Source organism: Poecilia latipinna, unplaced genomic scaffold (assembly GCF_001443285.1).
Source record: "Poecilia latipinna isolate Pla-1442-1.1 unplaced genomic scaffold, P_latipinna-1.0 Scaffold2642, whole genome shotgun sequence".
In the NCBI taxonomy this organism is placed as follows: Eukaryota; Metazoa; Chordata; class Actinopteri; order Cyprinodontiformes; family Poeciliidae; genus Poecilia; species Poecilia latipinna.
In genome coordinates this window covers 766-25,464 of record NW_015115258.1, presented here as the reverse complement: position 1 = coordinate 25,464, position 24,699 = coordinate 766, and the positions used below count along the sequence as shown (strand labels likewise).

Sequence of the window (24,699 nt, the reverse complement as noted above, 5' to 3'; positions counted from 1 at the left end):
GAAGGAAACGAACTTTGTTTGCATGAACATATCTGGTATCACCAGCTTACCGTCTAAATATGTTTGATTTAGCATCTCTTTCATGCAAAACATCACAACCCTTCATTTCCCTGACAAAGATAGTTGTTCATTCTGTGGTTTGACATTGAAACATCTTCTGCCTTAAAGGTGCTCATAAAAGTTTCGCTGTAGAAAAACGTGTCTTGCCAGAGATGCCTTGTCTCCCCATGACTGCCTCAGCCCAGAGCTCTGTGGAGGGACGCAGGCCTCCATGTTATACATCAATTAACAGTCATATCGCATTCAGGTATGAAAAAGTAGTTTAAAAAAAGAGCCTTATCCACAGTAGGAGCAAAATAATTGGAGAAATTAAAATTTTTTTAATTATTACTTGTATTCTATCATTCTTCTAGTCCAGGTCACAACTTACATGTAATCTGATCCTGAATATCTCAATGCATCTTACCCAGGAATCACTGCTGTCTTCCAGATCAGGGATGTCCAAACTTTTTGTCATGGGGACCAAAACTGGAAAGCTACTGTCGGGCCAGAAAATGTATTAAATTAAAATGAAAAAATGTCTTTATTGTGATTTCTAATTTTATTTATTTTTTGCTTAACAAAAAATTTTTTTTATAAAATCTATTTATCATTAAAAATCCAAAACACAAAAAGGGCTTCTACCTGTTGCCTTTTTAAGAACTGTGCCCAGTTCATAAAGCAGAACAACTTTTCCTGTGAGCAAGGCAGCTAATGTTAGCATTGCATTGGTGGAGAAAGTACTCAAAAAATTTACTTAAGTAAAAGTACAAATACACAGAGAAAGATTTTCACCAACTCAGCATGACACTCTTTGTCGTCTTTCAGCTCCCGCTCCAGTGTTTCTTAAGGGTTAAAACATCTGTTTCATATTTCTTGCTCATTTCCAGGTTTGCCTCTTAGACTTGGTCCAGCTCGCCCTGGGGACATGTCTCCATCTCTCTGGTGGCGTTTTGCAGGAATGACAGTTCGTGACGAAGAGCCTCATTCTTAGCTTCCAGACTTGTGTCTGGTTCATCTTCAACACTTCAACGAGCTTCCTCGTTGTCTCCTAGCTTCTTCTTTAACGACTCTACTTGTTGTACCAGGACCTTGACAGAAGTTTGATAATTGCTGTTAAGTTCCTGGGAGGACTCTTTCATCTTCTTCAGCTCTTCTTGTAGATGTCTCTCCTTCTCTGCAGACGTCTTTCTCAGCAGTGCCATTTCCTTCTTCAGCTCTGTACTCTGAGCTGTTTTTTCACCTCTTATGAACTTAAAAAACGTCTTGGTATTTGTTTGAGAGTTAGCTGATCTTTCTATTTCCAGCTCTTCCTGCAAAATTGCCACCTGTTCTGACATATTGATAATATCATTTTGAAGCTTAGCCAGAATTTCTTGATATAGGGTCACACTTTCGTGGATCTCTCTGTAAAAATGCCTCTTTCTCTTGAGAAGATCTGAGCTGATTTTGGAGGGCTTTATTTTCAAAGAGGAGCTCAGAGGATAGGATGTCCTCACTGGCATTCAATCCTTTTTTTGTCTCACTGCATACGCCAACGCCGTTTTTGTTAAACTCGCGTTTTTCTAGCTTGACTTTCACGTCGTGCAGTTCTTCTTCCAAGTCATTTGCTCTTTGGTGTTCCTCGTTGAATCTGGCTCGTTCTGCGTCCAAAAGAGTCTTTAGCCTGTTAATTTCCTCCTCAAAAGAATTACCGCTTTGGGTATCTTTGCCTTGAATCCAGGCATCTTGATTTTGCTCGTTCTTCCGTCCATCTTCCTGGCAATGGGTCTCCTGTTTGAAGAATTCCTTCGTGAGTCTCCATTTTTCTCAAAAACAGTTTTGAAAATATGCTGCAAATTATCCAGTGTTTGCTCTAGAACCAGTCTCCACTTGACTTTGTGCTTTCTGACAAGCTAAAGAACTGATGGACTGGATATTCAACTGAAGTTCTGTGGTGACATCATAACATGTCTTGTGACATCATAGGATTGTCCATGCTATCGTAACCTGTGACAGCTGTTCTAAAACCTCTGCTGGCTTGTGCTGGGAACAAAAAAGCACCGTCTCCTAGAATGCAAGTGGACACATTCATTTCCCCCGCCCACCCGATAGCATCAGAATTTGATGTATCAGGGGTTGCTATGGTGACTGGAGAGCATTGATCGACAGCGTTAAGCCCAGTTCACACTAAACGATTTTAAAATTGTCAGCGGATGGTCTGCCGATTTTCAAAACCTGAGAGACCACAAACTAGTCGACCAAAATTGTAGGTATAACGTGTTCGATCAGGCTGATCGTGCAGTCAGGGGCGCCGCCAGGGATCTTGGGCCCCCTTTTTCTTACCAGCATAGTAGCTGCCACAGTCGTTCTCATCTTCTACTGACTGCTGCTGAACACCGTCAAGAGCTCCAAGCAGGAACGAACCATTTCATGCAGATCCAGGGGGGGTTTAGGACAAATATGGATGAGTGTTTTTTGGTCTGGGAGGGGTGGCATTAAATTTTTGCTGCTAAAAACAATCTTCGAAAACACAATATGATTAATTTTGTAACTGACAGGGCCCCATTTATATTTTATTTCTATGAACAAAAATAAGACATAATAAGACAAAATGATACAAAACTAACTACTTGAACATTAAAAGTAACATTTGGCTACATTGAGGAGCTGGCGGTCACTACCTTTAGAGTTCAGAGCAAATACTGACCGTTGTACTGCCAGCACACAGTAACGAACGCCAAGTACGGCGTTCTTCAAAGGACACACTTTACAAAGTTCCACAACCCAAAGAGCAGATCCAACACCTTGGTAACATGTGCCGACACATTCAAGCACTGTCCTACATAAAATATGTTCGTTTTAGTTTATCTGCTCTGTCATCACCAAAATACAATGAATGTTTGTTCATTTATCTTTAAGATATTAATTACAGAATCACTGTAAGAACCAAAACAAACCAATCCACTTCAATCAACTATGAACACAGAACAACTGCATTGAAGAGATTTATGGGTTGTTTTTTATGAACTGCTTCAGCCTCAAAAGTTGGGTTTCCATTACAAATCTGTTTGTTAATATTCTGCAAATGCCAACCCCCCCCCCCACAATTTTACAAATGCAATTAAAATCACATCTGAGAAATAAAATAACTCTAACCCTAACCAGACCCTCCAAACTGCTTCCTGTCATTTTCTTCTTTGTGGTTTGTGACAGTGGCAACATCCGGTTGTTGATCATGTGATGCGAAAAAAAAAAGTGTTTCCATTGCATTGCAAAACTGTATGTCAAAATTTTCAAAATTGGCGTGTTTCCATTAAGCAAATTCATTTTCGTAACTATGTGGTCAATGTAAATGTATCTAGTGACTTCATACTTCTCACCACTCTTGTCTATTATTAGCATTTCAATTTGCTATCAGAACAAATCCCTACACACACCCAGCATCCCTGACTAGAGATTTTCTAGGCTAAATCTTGTGGGAAAACAGAGGTTTCTCTCTCAGCCATCCTCCATTGTTGAGTCTGAACAAACGAAGTGACCACAGCAGTCCAAGTCACACAATGACAGACAGCTTATTCAGCTACTTCATCTGTCGCTGCTCCCCAGGGACGAGGCTCTGATCTTTTCCCAGAGCTCCATCTCCTTCACAATTGTCTCTCTGTTAATTTTCACACAATATAATATTCCACTCCCACTGCTCTTACAGTCAGGCGTTTTCTTTTTAAATTACAGGTCGGGGTGTGGTTAATTAGCAATTAGAGCCTTCCTCGTTCCTCTGCTGCCTTTGGGAGAATTGTTTTTGTTTACGTTTTGGTTTTTTGTCTCCTCTCCCTTGGGGGCTAAATCGCTTTGCAAAGGACACAGTCATTCCTTCAGAGACACCAGCTCCCATCAGCACCTTCTGGTCATTACTGGTGCATCGTGGGAACAGCTTGGGGAGGACAATGATTGGCTAGAACAATGAAGCTTGGGGGGCAACACAAAGGACACGCCCACTGCATGATGGGAAAGAGCAGCGGAGGAAGCAGATGTTGCTACCGAGGACACAGAGGAGGGGACAGAGAGATAGAGGGACGGCAGATGTCTCTCTATCTCTCCCTGATGAGTTTGAATTGTATTCAGCTCCGCTCTTTAGCAGCAGGTGAGCAGAGACAGAAGCCTTACCTGCCTTTCACTGGTCCACAGCACAGCAGGCTACTGGTCAGTCGCTTTCTTTTTGCTGCTTGGGGATCAAATTTCTTTTTAACGGTCCAATCTCCAGAGGTCTCTTTCACAGGTCCTGTCAGACATCAAGCTTGTGACAAATAAAATAGGCTTAACTGATAAATTATTAAACAAGAAAAGGCTGGAATACATGAGGACAGAGACAAGAGGGATATTCTTCTGTACCCTTAAAAGAGTTGAAATCAGATATTTACATACAGCGAATGAAAAGGAAAAGACTCATTATTTTAGGGTGCATTCACACCAGCCCTGTTTAATCCAGTTTAATTGAACTTTAGTTCGTTTGCCTACAAAGTCCGGTTCGTTTGTGGAGGTGTGAATGTGTAACCGAACTTCTATGCAGACCATATTTTACGTATCAAAACATCAGCATTTTCCTCACTTTAAGCCATATTTATAGAAATCAGGTAAGAAATGAGGACGCTACGATCATTTTTGTGACAGATTCCTGCTCATCCCGCATTGGAACAGCCTGGTTTAGTGGACAGAGTCACCGTGTAGTAACGGCGCCTGCAGGAGCGTCGCTAGCATTAGCGGCTAACAAGCGATGTTCAAACCAGTAAATCAATGAAGAAATCCTACAACCGCTAAAATATGACACTGCTCCATTTTTGTTTATGTTTTGTGAAGAAGGAAATTGCGCTCTCTGATTTCTTCAGAGGTTTTGTGTGGATTCCTTTAGTAGTTCTTGGTGCAGCGCCCCCACAGGCAACGGGGGGAACAGGTTTATCAGTTAGTTTGAGTCGTTTGACATATAGCGGTGTGAATGGGAACCACAGCAGCTGAAAATGTTATAAATGTGGCAGTTTTGACCCCCAATCAAACAGAGTCTATCAGGTATGAAAACACCATTAGTGTGACAGTTTGAAGTCAAATCAGACTAAACTTTTCTTGTTTTAGTTCAATTACAATTACCAAAATTATTCATATTTGCTAAATGCCAGAAGACTTGAGGAGAACATTTTCTCCATCCGCATTATTTACTAACAGTTATTTTTGGCAGCTGTTTACATCATTTCACCCTCATCTGTCAACCGATGCGTGTGATGTCATCAGTTCTGTTGTTGCTAGGATACAGTCACAACAACTCAGTGCATTTGTGGTAATATCTGGCAATACACTGCTAGCCTTTCACCAGTTTGTCAGCTGCTCCACTTGAGAAAACAAGACTTCACATTCATATTTTAATTTCATTTCCCTTTGGAATTAAATTTGACGGAATTTAAAAAAAATATATATTATTCTCAAATTCAAAAGTTTACACACATTTGGTATTTAATGACTAGCACCAACCTGCACATTTTGGACTAAAACACATTCATCTCTGGGACACAGAACCCATCTCCATGGTGAGCGCTCTGATGGTTGGACGTTCCCATCACGTCTATACTTGATATAATTGTTTGTACAGATGAACGCGGCTCCTTCAAGCACTGGTAAATTATTCCCAAGGACGAACCAGACTTGTGCAGCTCTACGATTCTCTTCTTGAAATTTTGGCTGATTTTTTTTGCTTTCCCATTGTGTCAAAAAAGATAGCAGTGTGTTTTAGATGTAGACTTACAATAAATTCACAGGTGTGGCTCCGATTAACTCAACTGTGTCAATCAACCAATCAAACGTCATACAGATTAAAAGACAGTTATCCCTGATACTGACCAAATGTATGTCAACTTTTGAATTTGATGAAAGTTACAAAGAAAAAGACATTTTTTAAAAATGTTCCCACTAATTTTTCTGGCATTTAGCAAATAGAAATAATTTTGGTGATTCTAAGAAACATAAAACATGAATAGTTTGATCAGATTTAACTTCAGACTTGAGAAAAAAGAGTGCTGTCTTTTTATTCAGTGTAGATCACAGCCTACAGGTCTGCATTATTTACAGTGGTCTCTGCTGTAAACGTGTTAACCCTAACCCTATCGTGCTTTGAGCTGCAAATGTCACAAAACATTTTGAAAAAAGACAACTTAGAATTTTAGATAAATAAATAGTCTTGGGAATTATTTCTTAAGATTCAACATTTCATCTCTATTTTTTTTATAAAGATGAAACATAAAATTGAGTGAAAAGAAGATAGATCCTTTTTTTCCATGCGATGTAAAAAAGGAAGAAATCAGTACGAGGCAAATATGTTTTCACAGGACTTCAGATGTTTTTGTATTTCTATTTAATTTTGTTCCTGGGTGTACTTTGTGTTGCCGTGTTTTGTAGGTTTATGTGGATGTGTTTTGTGAAAGTTTACATCCTTTGATGGACATGACTGAGCCTAAAACAACATTGGTGAAAAACCAAATGATTTTGTTTTGCCCACTTGTTCCATCTTTTTCTCCTTTTTGAAGTTTTATTTCATAAATCACAGAGCCTAGAACACAATCTGTAAATGTATTTATTTTTAAAGCAGCACAATTCGAGTGATTTCTGTCTGTGACTCTGTTACCTCGCCTGTCTGTCTGTAAGCGCCGCTCTCTCTCCTGCTGTTAGTTCATGGGAATCGTTCTTCTCATCAATGTGGCCATTCATGATCGCCCAGACAAATTAGACAGCAAATTCCCACAATAATACTTGCCAATTCAACCTATGAAGACAAAGGAGAAAACAGCTGATGGGAACAAATCTTCCTGTGTTCGCTCAGAGTGCCACGAGGGAGCAGTCATCACTGGACGGAAAGAGGCGATTGAGACATCACAGGGACAGCAGATTTGATGGACAAAAATTTGGGTTGCCAGGTCTGATCCGCTGAGACGAGAGGAGTGGTCGAGATCAAGCAAAGTGTGCTCTGGGATATGTGTGTGATTAAGGGCTGGGTGTGTGTGAGCACTGGCTTTTGTCTTGGTGTGTGTGGTGTGTATGTGTGGGAATGGACCCTGGTCTGACTTGTTGATTAATGGCCAGTGTGTGTATGTGTGAAAACGCTCCTGGTCCTGTTTCCATGCTAATGAGCAGCGGCAGATGGGAGAGAGGAGTTTTGGAGCAACAATGAACAAACACACCAGCAGACATGTACAATTAAATTAGGAAGGAAAAAAAAACACAACAAACAGAAGCTCCAGTATGGTGAGCTTCCTTTCAGACAATATACTCCGATATTATGTCCTTTCTTCCTGTCTGTGGCAGCATGTAAACATCGTACTATTTCACATAGACTATGGTGATGACTAGCTGGTCATCAGTGCTACATGGAGAAAACGCTTTAAATTAACATATACAGTTAAAACCACCTGAAAGAAAAAAATATTTTTTTTCTCACTGTCTGAAGCTAAATCAGACTAAACTATTGATGTTTTAAGTCAAATAGGATTTTTTTTTTTTTTTTGCCAAATCGTATGATAATTAATGGGGGGAAAAATGCTTATTTTCTTTATTAAATTTTTTTGTACACATTTGTATTTGGTAAATTTAACTTTTATTCTGTTTGACTTCAGATGTTTTGGTTTTTTTATGCTTCATGTTTATTGAAATTTTGTCCTGTTCCTCCTGACAGATATGATGAAACAGAGTTAGGTTTGCGCACCTTTTCAGTTCTGCTCACAAGTTTTGGTAACACTTTATTTGAAGGGGGTTGAATAAGACTGTCATGACACTGTCATAAACACCTGTCATGAACATGAATAAGTCTTCATGAATAGTTATGACTGTTGTCATAAAGCGTCATTTGGTAAATTATGACACTTTTAATACAAAGTTGACATTATTGAAAATGTCTTTATTATGACAACTTGATATTAACCAAGAAATCATTACTGATATAAATTTGTTAAAGTATTACTGATTGCACTTTAAAAATTAGGTAACTTTATGTTATTAAAGGTAAAGTTTAAACAGTAATGATTCCCTGGTTTATGTCAAGTTGTCATAACAAAGACATTTTGAATAATGTCATCTTTGTATTAAAAGTGTTATAATTTACCGAATGACGCTTTATGACAACAGTCATAAGTATTCATGAAGACTTATTCATGTTCATGACATGTGTTATGTCATGTTAATGAAAATGTCATGTCAGTCTTATTCAACCCCCTTCAAATAAAGTGTTACCCAAGTTTTCTATTTGGCTTGGTACAGTGACGGCCACTCCAAATCAATTTTGTTCCCAGTTCATAACTAATTTGGTTGTTGTGTATTTGGCAGATCTTTTTTGTTTATTATCTATGACGGTGTAACCCGTCTATGTTCGTCTCAAGTCCAACAGGTTGACTTCACGACAAAGACTTTCAGATTTTGTGTATTTATTCTAACAACAGAGGAAATCAAGTTGGTGATTAACATCAGTCCAACAGTTTCTGCCCCTATACATTAAATAAAATATAATAAACAACCATAAACAAACTACAGAGCAATAGCTCCCAATGAGCAGTTAGCAGTTGTAAAATTAAACATCGCTAAAAAGCATAATAGCACTTAAAAAATATACATGTAAAAAATTACTCATGAAACACTGTATATTATTAAATTTGTCTAATAATGTTTAAATGTAATACCTGTAAAGAAAACACGGAGCTGATCCTAAGTTGCTAACAGCAACAGAAAAAGGGGGAGGAGTCATCAGTTACCGGTTGCTATGGTAACCACCAACCGCCAAGAGCAACGCAACAGAAGTTAAAGCGCCAATAAATGTCTGGAGAAACAACTTGATTAAACAAAATACTTTCAAAGGATAAATAAGCAAATCCAGACAAACTTCACATCTATAATATTGTTAAAATAAAACCCTGTTACATACGTAGTTAAAGGTACATAAGGCGAGAGCTGTCGTACTCGCACGTCTTGACGAAATATATATATGACATAAAGTGATTTCACGCTTCAGTTTCACATTTCGTTTAATTTTATTCTTTATTTCATTCACTCAATAATAAATATGGATAGCTTATGTAACAACTAAAATAAATCTTTTTTGAAAAGTAGGAGAAATAAGTATAAACTTGTAATATGTGACAAAATTGTGTTTTTACTCTGGATAAAGACAAAGACTAAGCATTGAATTTATATCTCATTTCATTCTGTGAAACTTGTGACTTTTTAAACTTTTTCTTAGGTAAAGCAAAACAATACATCAAGACAAAAACAACAAACAACTTTACATTTCTTTGGTAAAGTTTATGCTGCTCGATTTGAAGTTCAAATGTTTTTAACCGCATCCTGCACACAATAAAGACTGAAAGAAATGCTTTCAAAACAATAACAGTGGGTTGAAATGTGGAATTTGACTGGTTTTAAGTTGTTTATGATCTAAAACAGATATTTTTTACACATATAAACACACATGTATTTTATTCCCTTGTTCCTAATTTTACAACTCACAACCATAAAATATTGTCCCCAATAACAAGTGTTTACGCTTATCTGTAGAGAATATATAAACTTGAAAGACATAAACATAATGTTTCCATAAACTGTACATACTGCAATTATTTTATGAAGACAGTTTCTACATACATTTATAGAAGCGTCAGGAGCTCAGTGAATTTATGGAGGTCACAGTTATACGATGCCATCTGTCAAATATCTGTCCTTCCATGATTTTCTTTTCTTGCTGCTAAATATTCTGCAGTCAGTTGCACTGTAGCAAAATCACCAACTTTATACAGAAGCGAAGGTTCACACCTCCAAACTTTATGCTGCCTTAGCTCAAACTCTTTTGGTGGTTGCGAGGGAAACAGTAGTTTGGTGGAAGGAAGATCATTTTTGCTTGTTTAGCAGGGGTTAGCAGAGGGTGCAGCATACAAGACATTTTTGATCATTTCATGCTCCAGTTTGGAGGTGACCCCTGTACTTTGAATAGGACTGCACCGGGCCTGAAATCTATAGAGCTAAATTGGTGCCATAAAGTTTGTTCAAAAGAGAGAAAAAAATAAAACAGAAAAAAAATATCTGTTATTGGAAAGTTATTCTGAAACCGAAAACAAAGCTTGAGACAGGAAAGAAAAAATATTTGAAATTGAAGAAAACATTTTGAAATTGGAATAAAAATCTGAAACTAAAATAAACTTGAATCTGAGAAGTAGTTTTGAATTTTTTCAAGTTGCAAATTTTTATTTCAGATTCAGAAAAATTCCAATCTTTATTTTGAGTTTCAAACTTTTTTCAGTTTCTTTCTTTTGAACAAACTTTATGGCCCTAATTTAGCTCCATAGAGAGCGAGGTCCTCCAAGACATGGATGAGCATCTGGTGTTGAGGAACTTGACTGATATCTGACCTCAACAGAATGTTTTGGGGATAAATTGGAGCAATGATTGGGATTTAGGCCATCTTATCCAACATCAGTGTCTGACCTCACGACTCTCTCCTGAAAGAACAGTTTATGGAGCAGAACCATTCTCTCAGACCAAACTAAGACTTTTGTGCCTCACCCCTAAAAACAACAACAAGACGAAGTAAAGTTTCCTGTTAGACCTCCCAATCAGTCTAAATTTAGATTTAGACCTAAAGACTTTTGTAAAATCAGCAGCTTAAGGGAAATGTGGGCACAGTTGACAGTTTGTCACCTTTACAAATAAGGTGAATACTACTTCCTGTCCTGGTACAGTGGATTTATGTCGCAACGAGTCGATGCCCGTCAGAGCTGATCGATAATGCTCTGTGTGTCATTTCCAGCGCTGCATGGTGGTCTGGCCTTTAAGACAAATATAACACTTCCCCCCTGCAAGTCCAGATAACAGGGCCGCTGGTGTGTGTGTGTGTGTGTGTGTGTGTGTGTGTGTGTGTGTGTGTGTAGGGATCTCCTCTCTCATCCAGGCTCGTGGTATTAACATCACAGGAAACTGTGCCTGTTTCCTGCCAAGAACTTTATATTTTTCATTCTTACTTCCCTTTTCTTCACTCCTTCCCCTGTGAATCACCACCGTTCATTTAGATCCAACATTTTATTAGCGAAACAGTTAGTGCTCAGTTTAAGATTACAAAATATGAAAAAAGCAAAAGAAAAAATCGTGATCTTCAAAACCATAAAAAGTCTTAGATATCTTGATTTTCACATTTATTAAGCTTCTTCTTATTTATTCATAATTACTAATAAGTAAAACAATCCCAACATTTTTACTGAAGGACAGTGAGCCGGTGTGAAAGTAAGAAAAGGCTGAAATTTCTGAGAAATGTTTTAGTGCTGCTGTGATATCTGTGAGCAGAAAATGGATTTCTAGCGCCAGGAAGTGACTTCGGGGAGAGAGGAAGTGTTTGGCAGCATCCGCCTTCTGTCTGCAGGATGGGGAAGGAAGGACAGGGTGGTGGAGGAGAGAGCAGCGGGAGAATGAAACAGAGAGTTGATTTTGGGGAGAAGTGTGTGTGTGTGTGTGTGTGTGTGTGTGTGTGTGTGTGTGTGTGTGTGTGTGCGTGTGCGTGTGTGTGTGTGTGTGCGTGTGCGTGTGTGTGTGTGTGTGTGTGAGCGTGTGTGAGGGTGCATCTGAAAACTTAACATCTCAACTTCTTTAAGCAGTTAGTTTTCTTGCCCTGTGATAAAATTGTTTCCCATTTTTCCAAAAATCTACAATAATCTCCTGTATTTTATTTCTCAGATGAGATCATTTTTCCCACTGCAGGTGATTTTTTTTGGGTCTAACTCCTTAACTTTTTGTCCAAATCCCCTCAGAACCTGTAATCCTGACAATTTACAAACTAAATCAGGGTTTGCTTGTGCATTTCATCAAACCTGCCCCCTTTAAAATCAGAAAACGTTTTCCCTTTGCGTGTCATGCCTGAATGAAAATAAAATGGCAGCTAGATTTGTGCACAAATATTTATTCTTTAAGTTGATAAACTTACAAATGTGTGCAAAAATGTTGTCGACATTCTGCTAATGTTGAAAAACCAAAATTTTGCAATTGCGAAGTTTCCATGAAATAAACACAATAAAAATCACACGTGAATAAGTTTGTTCACGCAATAAGTAATTAAAAAACATGCTTCATCGTCGTCCTGCCACTTCCTGTCGTCTTCTTTGTCTTTTCCACCAGTAGTAACACCTGGTTTTGATCACGACTCGTGACGAGGAAAAAACTAAATCTTTTGATCAAAAGACATGTTTTTTAAAGTAACTTTTTCATAACGTATGCTACAACCACAAACTTCAAATGTCTACTTGGCTTCTGTAAGACAGGCCAACACAAAGCTAAAGATAATGCAAAGTTTTCAATGTTGTACAAAAATAAATCTGAACAGTGCGGTGTGTTTGTTTTCAGCCTGCAGAGTCAGGAAGGTTTTACGAGTCTATAGTAAACATTTCAGCTAGTCTTCAAATTCCAGATGTTATTAAAGAAGGAATATTATAATCAAAATAATTCAAATTCAGTACAAAAATACTTTATTGATTTCAGTTGAAAATGAAATAAAATTAAAATAACATGAAATTATCAGCACTGATTGAATAATAAAGCCAAATGTGTGTATGGATTAAAAGCTAAAAAATATATTTTCTAAAAATAAATTAATCATTTTTAAAAAGTACAATTATGTAGATAAAAAAACATTTGTTTAAATCTGCATTTGTATATTTTAGATATACTTTTAAATGCAAAAAAAAACATTTTTTTAAATTTACTCCTCACCCATTATTGCCACTGCATTAATTCCTTAAGAGATAAATATTAAAAATCAATACTTCTCGCGCGTTGCACATTCATATTTTAACACCACTCCAGATGTAAATAAAGTGATTAGGCTTGGAAAAAGTTAAAAAGTAATGTCAGTAAATGTAACTGAGTAAATGTACCTAGTTACTCTCCAGCTCTGCTCTTTCTCCAGAGATCAGTTGCTGCATGTGTGAAGTTTTAACATGTGTCATCCCAGCGCTGCTCACACTCTTAAAAAACTCCCCAGAGAGAGATTGTTGGAGGTGAAAGGTCGGGGGTCAGTACGGTGTGTGTGTGCGTGCGCTCAAGTCTTTCTGGGTAAGTATTTGAGGCACTTGAGTTCAGAGGAGAAGCAGCATACCACACACACACACACACACACACACACACACACACACACTCTCTCTCTCACACCCTGCCTGTTTTGTCATCATGGTGGCATCTCCTGGTCTCGCTCTGGGCCGTCAGCAGGACTTTGTCGGCGGTTTCCTGCTGAGGTGAAGCCACAAATCATCCAAAGCTGGATCTGAGCTAACAGAGTGAATCAAACACACTTAGATGATTAAACTTATTCGACTAAATCAAAAGCAACAAACAGGAGGGACAGATAAAGCCATGTGGAAGCATCTTTATTGATTTAAAGAAGAAAGTTTAACGTAGCGTGTGTGTTGGGGGAGATGGCACTCGATGGACAGATGGTCCTTTGTGACTCCTGACACCTGACAGCTGCTGCTTTTCTCCTCCTTACCTCGTTTTTCTCCCCCACCTCTCCTCTCACCTCACTCTTCTGCTTTTCTTCTCGCTGCTCCTCTCTTTATCTTCTTTTGTCCTCACTATTCACTGCAAAGGCATTTAGAAGACAATGGAAAACAACTGCAGCGTGAGGAAGGAGGTGTGGCGCATTGATAGGTGAAAACTCTGATCGTTGACTCCTTTGTCTCGGCACTTGTTACAAATAGGGGACAGGGCAGCATCAGGACATCTGGCAGATACAGCACCCATCCTAAATATTGATTATGACATGCTTCAGTGCTGTACAGAATCATGATTTACCCAAAATACAGCTCTGGAAAAAATAAAACAACTCTGGGTTTGTGATCTTGTCTGGTTAAAACATGTTTGTTGTTTTTACAGTGACGTTACTCACTGTGGGTAAAGTATTCTGAAACTTTACTTAAGTAAGAGTCGCAGTACTTTACATTAATATCACTCATGAAAAAGTAAAAATATTGTCAGGATCGGACAATAAAGACTAAAAAGTCACTTAGAAGGTTGGTGGCTTCAACTCACTCTCTGGTTACCTAGCAACTCACTCATTCTTTGGTTACCTAGCAACCACCTGCTGAGTAACTTGTGCAGGTGTTTCAGCTGTTTTACAGTTTTCTGGAAGTTTGTTCCAAATCTGCGGTGCATAGAAACTGAATGCTGCTTCTCCTCGTTTGGTTCTGGTTCTGGGGATGCAGAGCAGACCAGAACCAGAAGACCAGTTTGGGAATGTTTCTGGTATTTAAAACAAAAAACTAATCAATAATGACTCATATGAAATGTTTTTTTCAGATATATCATTCAACCGTATATCGTGTCTTAAAACTGCTGCTAAAGGAACATTTTTCTAAAATAATTACTCATGTATATCTAACTAGTTAATACCCGTTGCTGTTTGCAACATACAGCTCTGGGGAAAAAAATTAATAGACCACTAAAAATGATCGGTTTCTCTGATTTTACTTTTTACATGTACATGTTTGAGTAAAATGAACTTTGTTCTTTTATTCTGTGAACTACTGACGTGTCTCTGAAATTCCAAGCAAAAATTTATTTATTTGCAGAAAATAACCAAAACCATGCAGAGCTTTCAGACCTCAAATAATGCAAAGAAAACAAGTTCATATGCATTTAGAAACAACAAAAGTAAAGTTTTATTAGTTTAGTTTGATTTCAATGTGACTTTTTGTTTGTCTAATTCATTTAATTTTAATTAGTTTTTAGAGTGTTTGCTAGCTTTTATTTGAGTGGTGGGGAAATCAATTTCACATCAGTTCTAAACTAATAAAAAGATTCATAAACATGAAAAAGAAGAATAGTGTATCTATAAATTCAGTATAATTCAGTATAATCTTGTCAAAGAAATGCCTTGATTTCAACGCTGAAGGGGAGTAAAAATTATTTGGATAAAACTTTGGTCGGTCTGAAGGGGCTAAAATGTTTTAGTTTTTGTGTAAGATAAAAGTTATTAAATTTTAAGAATATTTTAAAGAAAGACAATTCCCTATGCCCAATTGTTTTCACGTTATCTTTTAATTTCCACAAACCGAAGTTCCTGGAGGGTTTTTTTTTTCTTCTTTCCAGTCAACTTGTGATCATCCAGATCTGTTTTTTCTTCTTTACTGGTGACATCCCATCGAGCAACATGTGTTTAAAGAAGGAAAAGAGGTTCTGCTGCGGTGTGTTGGTTTTCCTGCTGGGTGACACATGGGTTAAAGAAAGTCACAGTGGATTCCTGAGCCGCTCTCCCTCTCGGCCTGAGCAAACAGCCGCTCTCCCTCCTCTCTGCGCAGGACGCCCTGGCGATGGGGACAGCTGGCCGGCTGGGAGTGGACTTATATCTGAGGACGTATGTGTAGGTATCTGGGTCTCCGTGTGTGCATGCCGTTTTCTTTGTGTGATCCTGAGAGGTCAAAGGTGAGGCTGTGGTTCACAGAGAGCCACGCTCGTCCCCTCCCAACAGGAAGGAGGGCACTGTCCATATGTTGTCTTCACTCACACACTAATGTTGATTCACACGCTCAGTCAGTCTGCGGCCTACAGGTACGGGCTCACGGTTAGGATGAAGACACGGCTAACACTTTCTGCACACACTCACTGAAGAAATGTACAGATAAACTCATGTTCACTCAGTGAGGCTTGCTGATGCTGCATATAATTATCAGTGTCTCTGCACAAATGGCCAAGACTAACAATGTGAGGATCCTCCTCCTCCTCCTCCTCCTCCTCCTCCGATACTTTCAGTTTAAATACAGGAAAAACTGAAGAGTCCACTGCACTGAGCCCCACTGAAAGCCTCCTGGTTGTTCCACCAAACACTGATTCTGAACTCTTCCTGAGTTAAAACATTAATATTGTTGTTTCTAAATGAATATAGACTTGTTTTCTTTGCTTTATTTGAGGTCTGAAAGCTCTGCATCGTTAGTTATTCTGACCATTTCTCATTGTCTGCAAATGAATAGATAGGTTGCAATAAGGTTACGTTTTGGTGAACCAAGCAGATATTTGAGACTTACACACTTACATTCTCGCCTAAAAACGTACAAATTCACATTGTTTCATTTAAAGTCCAATATAACAAAATAATTGGTCGCTCTTCACCGCCATTGTCGCTCTGCCTGAACGCCCAGTTGTGACCCGCAATGAGTTATGGGATATGGTGGGCCGTGAAGGATACACCGGACCCATCCTTCAAATCTGGGGAAAAGGAGGACCCATGTGAAGGAGGCTTTGAATTCGGACAGGCCTTGTCGCGACGCTATGACGCAATCGGCCTACAAATCTGTCCTCCGGAGGATACAGACCCTGAATTCGGACACAGCTTATGTTGAAGTGTGACCTCTTGTTTGTTGAAATCTGCTGAATTGGCTATTTTGTAACAATTTATTTGTCCTATTTTTTCATTTCAGTCTGTAAAATACCAGAATTTGTGCATCATTTTAGTTTTCTTCTGTCTGACATTGTTAAATGTAGCATAGAATCAGGTACAATAAAATAATCAATCAACAATCAATTACAAAATACTTTTTACTATAACTTGAGTAATTTCTTGGCTGGTTACTTGAGAATAAGATTTGAGTTCTCTGCCATGACTGATACTAAAATTCTTTATAACAATAGAGTCTTTTTACAACAAAAACTTTTGTGAGTTTTAATTAAACTGTAAGTGATAGGTGGATATAATAGAAAATGGAAAATATTGCATGTTTTTCACATTTTAACACATAAAAATTTGAATAAATGTCTCAATAAAATGGCACAAGATCAGATTGAAGTAAACACAGCAAACATTTGGAAAGATGTGCTCTTCTAAATGTTTGCTGGACCGAAAGTGAACTTTTTAGCCTACATAAAAACGTTATGGTTGAACACAGCGATCCTCATCTGAAACATGGTGGTGGCTGCATCATGCTGTGAGGAAGCTTTTCTAAGCAGAGTAACAGTTGAGAAAAGCTTTCTAGAGGCTAGAAAAGACTTGAGCTTATCTTCCAGCAGCACAATGACCCAAAACACACAACCAGGAGTAGAAAATAATGGTTCAGATCAAATTATATTAATGCTTGAGAGTGGTCCAGTCAAAGTCTACAGTCTCTAGATGTACAAAGCTGGTACAGAAAACCCCCAAAAGATGTGAAGCTGACTGTAGTGAAAATCTGCTAACATTTTCTTGAACGTCACTGTAACATAAAACGTTTGTGGTTGTGACATGACAGAATGGGGAAACATTTACGGGGTGTAAAATAAATTTAATACCGTTGAAATAGCAGACACAAAGATTAAATGATGACAACTGGTCTAGACTGTGAGGTCATTTTTTTTTTTTTTTTACCAAACAACAGCTTGTCTGGATAAAAAGTCTTCATTTCCGGGCAGCAAGGCAAGAATTTTGATCAAGAGGTTGGAGCATCATGTAAGAAAATGAATCAAAGAGTCATAAAAAAGATGCAGGACAGAAATAAAACCACAGAGAAAGAAGCAAATCTCTGGAACAATTAGATAAGAATCAATAGAAAAAGAGAGGAGCTTATTTCTACTTTTACTTGTAAAACATTTTGACAGCTCTGCTGCTGCATGACTGAATCTAAGCCAGAAGTTATGACTGGATTTCACTGCTACTGAAAGAACCTACAGTATGCATGAATATTTCACCCATTTCTTTTTAAATCAAAGAATGACATTTCATAAACTATCAACTGGATGAATGCATTTTTACTCAGAGGTTTCATGTCTGAAAATATGCCTGAAGAGAAAGCAGTGTGTTTAATATGAGCAGTACCGACTCTGAACGCAGCTCTGGGGATTTTACAGCCATTAGATTTTAAAAGAGTAAAATTAAGCACAACAATAATCCAGTTTATTTTAAACGCCTGCTGCTTGTGCTAGATGTTATTTCCAGACAGTCGCTTTTGAAGGAGCGATCGTTAGGATGCAGAGAGCTCTAAAAACAGAAAGTGGTTCTCACACCTCTCCATTTGGACCCATCATTTTTCATGTCGGCCACAACTGGCAAACACACAAACACATCTGAAGAACACTAAAACAAAGGCTGCCTGTTTGCAACTGTTGTTGTTTCTCCACTGAGTTAGTTCTGCTTTACTTAGTTTAGACAGAAAACATTCTCCGTCTATAGACATAGTCTAACTATCCTTCAGTATTTGCTCAACGAAAGATTAAAAGTTTATCAATAAGTTAACAATAGTGTTTGCTTGACTTTATTTTTCCGCAATGATGTGACATTGCAGCATCAAATTTAAATAAGAGACATGAAAAATACTTCAGTTTTAAGTGTAGAAACTTTCATTAAATGAGCAACGTTCAATACAGCATATACAGACATACTACCTTATTTCAAGTTTACTTATTTAAAACTAAAAAATATAATAAAACAAATAACCATTCCCATTGACATGTCAGTTGACATAATTTGTTCAAAAAATTTCAAATCAGTGTTTTTATAGCCTGAATTTTTCCTCTGTGTTTACAATGGATAGAGTACGCAGATGCTGCCCCCTATTGATGAAAATATATATATATATATATATATATATATATATATATATATATATATATATATATATATATATATATATGATTATTCATTCGTGTTGAACTTTTCCACACTTTGCATCTCCTCCAGAGTTATCACGGGTTTCTCTTTCCATTTTTGTGGATTAAACATTCCTCTGAGATGTTCAAAGCTTTGCGGTATTGTTTTATAACTTTACCCTTAAAATTTACCTCAAATCTTTAACAAGTGTAATAAATTTCACTATCAATATCTTGTATCCCTTTCCTTCCACCTCAGAGTTTTACACTACACCGCGTTTGTCTACTTTTTAATTTTATCGTTCATTTAGGGCAGATCCAGACCATCTAATACCTGCATAACAGAGTTTATAGCTAATCTGCATCACCCATCACCTGGAAACTTTAAAAGTTGGTTTAAATGAAAATATCAACAGTAAATATGATTTTTTAAAAATCTAACAAAACGCATTAAAGGTTGTGGTGAATAATGGACTCTTTTGCAAGGCAGTGTATTGTATAAAGGCTTTATATTATGGCACAAAACCTCTAACCTAACATCTGTTATTACTGTTATTATTTCCTTCAGTTTCGATATACCTGAACAACACTTTGTGTTTTAAAACGCTTCGTAGATAAACAATAATGATGATCCTTAATGGGTGTAACAAAAAATTCTAATAAATGGTAATGTAAAGTTAACTATATTCTTCTGTTATGCACACATTAAGGTCACACTGAGAGTCCGGCATATTAATACAAAAGGTAACAGAACCAGAAATCAAAAGAGGAAAGAAAGCAAAACTTTTGGCCATTTGCAACTACGTCACTTATTAATTCGAGGCGCCTTAATGGACATCGGAAGTGACGGACGGGAGTATTAAACAAAGCAAGTAAAGTTATTTTCCAAAGTTGTTTTAGCCAGTTTATTCATGGTCAAGCTGCCGTAATTTGTCTGTGAACGTAACGCACCTGGTTGGGGCTCATAGACGCCGGTATTTACAAACAGCTAGCTTAGAAACCGACCTATACCTCGTCAAATTACCGACTTTGCCTGAATTTACACCAAATTATGTCGTGAACGGCGATTCACCTTACACCGGAGCAGACTTAAAAACGTACAAAGGACGATATGCTAACCAGTTTTTTCCGTACATGCTGGGCTACATGACGGTGCGGCCCTGTCTCCAGAGTTACTATTGGTTAGCTGCGTACCTTCTCCATAATGCGATATTTGATATCTTTCTAATCATGCTTATAAAGTTTATTAATGTTAATCCTCTTTCTGGAAGAAGTTTCCTGGTGGTCTAGTGTTTTCATTGGAGCAACTTTCGATGAATGTCTGCAAAGGAATCTGGTGAAAAATCCCTTGATCTTCCCAGGAAGATGTTTGAACTTTGAACTTTCAGCTCTGAAAGGTCGAGAAGATGGAAGCTTTTTTTTTTTTTAACTTTCGTGGGTTCCTCACTCGCGTGCAATCTAATGAAAAGGTCCTTTATTATGATTTTATGATTTTGGTTTCTCCAATTACATCATTGAAGGCGTGACTCCTCATAGGGTCGTCGGAGTCTGAGGTGGAACTGACTCTATCTATTGACGATGCATTTCTCAGTACGTTGAGCATGGAGGTCTCCGTAGACCTTTACGACTTTTGCAAACGCTTCAGGCACCTTATTACCGACGATCGCCTCCACGGCTTCATTCATCCTTTGGGAGATTAGGCAGAACGTTAGACGTAAATAGTTTCTCCCAAAATCTTGGCCAGAACGCCGTTGGTGCTGCGAGCGGGTCTCCAGTCGAAAGATGCATCCATTCCATCCAGGTCAGGTTGACGAAAAGGGGGTGGATTACACCCCTCAGGGTGTTGACGGTGACAGCCTGGGTCTCTTCAGATTTAGAAATCATAGACGTATATAGTTTGAGAAGCTTCAAGTTTTCTGCTCAACTAGAGAACATCAAGAAATAATCCGGGTTTGCGACAAACGAGTGCAAAGTGACGGTTAGAGAAAAAGAACGCGCAAATACAGAGCCTGAAGTGTGACGTCCGTTCATACGTCATAGGCATCAAACCCGCCCGCACAATAGTCTTAGAATCTCTATTTTTTATTTACAATAATATGTACAACAAGTTACATAAACAGTAACTAAAAGAACGTCAAGGCTTAAGGAAGGCAAAAGGGGAAAAAATACATACAGGAAAAGGTTAAATACAGCAAATTAGGGCAGATTACATGAGAAATTCTTTACAAATTGAAGTAATCTTTGGTACAGTACTTCAGAGAATACAAATATGAAGAAACAGGCACAAAAGGCACTCAATTTGGGTTTAAACTTAAGAAATTTGCAGCTGTGGGTAAAAAAAAAATAGCTAAAATTAATATTAAATACTTAATTTTTTTGGAGTGTTTAAACAGAAAAGGCCATATAATATAGTTTTAAAGTTAAACTAAATGGTACGTCTATTTCCAATTTTCTTTTTATCTTTCCAAAATATTTGAATATACGAGCAATCCCAGAAAAGTTGAGTGAGGATTTCCTCAGAGTTATGACAAAATGAACATAAAGGGTCTACATTTGGATGTTACTTAAATATTTTATTATTAACAGGTGGTCTTATGACCTCACGTAATAAGTCTTGTGACGACGTGACGTCAGCTGCTGTATAGAACCGGTGTTGGGTGTGTAAAGACCAACTGAGTCAGTTACTTTTGTTTAGTGTAACTGCCGTTAATGTTCTGTACTTTTATTTTGGTAAAGGTGGCTATGGTAAAAACAGTTCTATCTGAAAGCTAAAGCACAATAAAGGTTAACAGCAAGGCAGAAAAACACATCAAAGGCAACTTAATTTTAGCTTCAGTCAATAAGGGAAAACAAGGTTATGACGATTGAACTACATTTGTATATCTTGCTTTTATGAAAGGAATGGGCGGAGTTGTGGAGTGTGACGTCAGGTACAAAGGAGCAATGGTTATGCCATACTGATGTGCCGGTGTATGTAAAAAAAAATGGAATTAAAGAATAAATTGTTAAAGAAGAGGGCTGTGGACCAGTTTGTAAAATGTGAGAAGAAAAATATTCAAATAATCAAAATCCAGTATCTGAGTCATTTAATTCACTTAACTGCAAAATCCAAGTAATTACAACATATTGACAAATTCTGCAACATTCTGGGTCAACTGGGAAAACTCATTTATTTGATACAGATGCATTTCTCCAAGCTGAGTACCACATGGACACAGCGCCCCCTATTGGAGAACAATGGCGTTGCTTCCTTTTGAAAAATCGACTCAAATCAGTGAGCTGCTGCTTCTGTCATTTTATAGCTCTATAAACATTAAAAACATCACCACAGTGATTTATTATTTACATTGCACCTCAGCTCTCAGCACAGCTCAATGTTTTTGCTGTGGACCAGAACCTCATTGACGGCCCTCTGCAGCTTCTTAACGGACTGCATGACGAGGCGGAAGCTTTCCTGGAAGTTTCCGTTCCCTTCCTTCGCCCAGGCTGCCTGCGTCTCTCTGACCCAGGCCAGGATGTCGTCCAGCTGCTGCTGCACCTCCCTCTGCTCCTCCAGCTCGGCCAGCAGAGCTTGTCTGGCACAAACCTCCGCTTCGTAGGCTCTGTGGAGGTCTGTCAGGGACGACTCGAGCTTCAGCACTTCCTGGATGGAGCAGCACCAACGGAGGAATTAGATTTATCACGTAGGAACGATTGAGACGCGAAACAACTACAGATGTTGTAATTATCTGTTGCTGAACAAGGCGCTAGATAAGACTAGAGCTGGGCGATAAGTCGATTTTATCGATTAATCAAAGTTTTGGTTTTTGAAGATTTAATTTTTGGAAAACCTGGATTTTTTTATTACTAATGCACTTCTTGAGTTTCCATAATTCAGAGTGATGTCAGCACGCACAGGGTCGCCATCTTGTTTGTCAAGCGTGTTTTAAAGCTTCTATTTATTTTAAAACTCTACAGTGGAATATTATGACCAGGCTAAGAATTACTAATGTGTTAAAGATTAATAGTTAATCTATTAAGTATTAAAAGATTAATTAAAAATGTGTTAAAAGTATCAAATTATTATCAGTAGCAGGAATTGAAATGATCTTACAAACAGCTATTTCAAAGAAATAACCACATGAATTGAGCTGATTGTCAGATCATGTTAACTAATGTTTGTTCTCATGAAAACAAAATTTTCTTGTAATTTCAATACATTTTTTTTCTGTTAAAATTAAGACTGTATTCTTGCAATTAAACAAAGACTATTGTAGTCTGGCTCTAATAGTCCATCGTACCAAAGGATCATTTTAGAAACCAAACAAAACAAAAACTGCCCCAGCTGCAGAAGGCAGCTCTGACAGAGCTTTTGAACCAGCTCTTAGCTGCAGAGCTGCAATTAAATGGTTTTTATTTATTATTTTTCATACATCTTAAAGGAATCGGTCCTGGAGTGCAGGTCCTGCATGTTTTAGTTCTCTCCCTGGTGGTAGCAACAACCTTTTCAGCTCGTCAGTGTTCTTCTTAGGCCTTCTAATGAGCCATCATCTGATCCAGGTGTGTTAAACCAGGGAGAGAACTAAAACATGCAGGATGCCGGCCAGGACCGACTTTGGGCACCACTGCTTAAAACAACCCTATCAAAATCAAGCCTAAAGCTATTAATAGCATAAAAGCATAATAAACTAACAAAATGTGAAAAGTATTTACCTAGATTAGTCCAAATTAATCCTTGTGTCAGTTATTGTGGATGATATTCTTGTTGCGATAAATTATATTATTGTTACTTTAAGATATTTTGCACGTAATATTACAATAATAGCTTAACAATACAAGAACACATTCTCCGAGATCAATAATCTTTAAATCTAGTTAACATTTAATATTGGAACTGGAAGACATTTTACATATTAAAAATAAAGAAAGAAAACAACAAATATAATGAATTATGAACTCTCTGTAAACAAAATTGTCCTTCAAACAAAAGGTCTAGTTCAGATCAAAGCACCAGACTGAAAACTTGTGTCATCTAATTTTTGGCAGAGAAAGAGAAAAAAGATAAATCATGCAAAAGGAAATTGCAGAGCTGGTTTTAATCATGCGATTAATCGATTTATTGCGACAGGCCTATATTGTGAAGCAGAGACGGTATTTATAAACCCTTCCCTCCCCTCACTTGTACATCTTGGGGGTATTTCTCATGGGGCTGGTCCTCGGGCAGCAGGACATTCGGTGGTATGGTGAAACATCGGCTCATCAGCAGCGCCTCCATCCGCTCCGACAGCTGCTTGAAGCGCTTCTCCAGGAACTGCTGCAGCTGGCGGGTGCACTCTCTGGCCCGGGACCGGAGCAGCTCCTCGGGCACATCCGTCCCGCTCTTCCCCAGCTCCCTGACACACACCTTCTCCACCAAGGCTAAGATGTCGCACAGGCTTTCATGGAAGGAGCTGTAGATCCGAATCATGCAGGTCTGAGGGGTGAAGCTGAAAAACTGCGTTTCGTAGAGTTTCAGAGTCGAAGAACAGAAGCGGTCACTTTCTTCCTCGTCTGCCCCGACAGTTTTCATAAATGACTCTGTTTCCCGCGCCATATTGAACTAGCATCAACGTTTCTTTTTGTTCTTCTTCTTTAGATTTTAACGGTAGCTTGTATCCAGTATTGTTGCACTACTGCCATCTGTTGGATCATAATAGCTATACCTCAAATCCTCCTAATGGGCCCGGTATTGTTTAAAAAAAACAAATATATTTTCCTTCATTACTATTTAACTGAGCAACTACACTCTCAAATTTCATATTAAAACAATATTAAAACTTTTTTCCATATTCAGTAATCTTCTTTGATTCACTTATTTCCTACAGCTAATAAAAACGTGTTCCATCGTTTCTACAGCATCACACCAGTTACATAATGGTAATAAGTAGTCTATATGCAGTATCCTACTGCATATAGACTCAAATAAATAAATAAATAAATAAATTTGTAAATAATCATTATATTTATTCGGTATTTGATTATAAAATTCTTGGCCAATATCTGAAATATTACTTTTCTTAATATTTGATAATGATCTATCTACATTAATGTATTTCC

General features: G+C 37.9%; 1 protein-coding gene across 2 annotated transcripts; it reads right to left on the bottom strand.

The window, feature by feature from the left end:
• Nucleotides 1-21,693: 21,693 nt before the first annotated feature.
• Nucleotides 21,694-24,375, bottom strand: LOC106938614 (protein MIS12 homolog). 2 transcript variants are annotated; one of them, XM_015020724.1, is made up of 2 exons: nucleotides 23,780-24,375; nucleotides 21,694-22,264 (listed from the first exon to the last, which is right to left on the bottom strand). In XM_015020724.1, the coding sequence occupies exons 1-2, from the start codon at nucleotides 24,194-24,196 to the stop codon at nucleotides 21,986-21,988; spliced, it is 696 nt and encodes a 231-aa protein (XP_014876210.1). In that variant the 5' UTR covers nucleotides 24,197-24,375; the 3' UTR covers nucleotides 21,694-21,985. The 2 variants fall into 2 exon arrangements, with proteins under 2 accessions (XP_014876210.1, XP_014876211.1); XM_015020725.1 differs by having other exon boundaries at nucleotides 21,694-22,267; nucleotides 23,783-24,375.
• Between the last annotated feature and the right edge of the window lie 324 nt (nucleotides 24,376-24,699).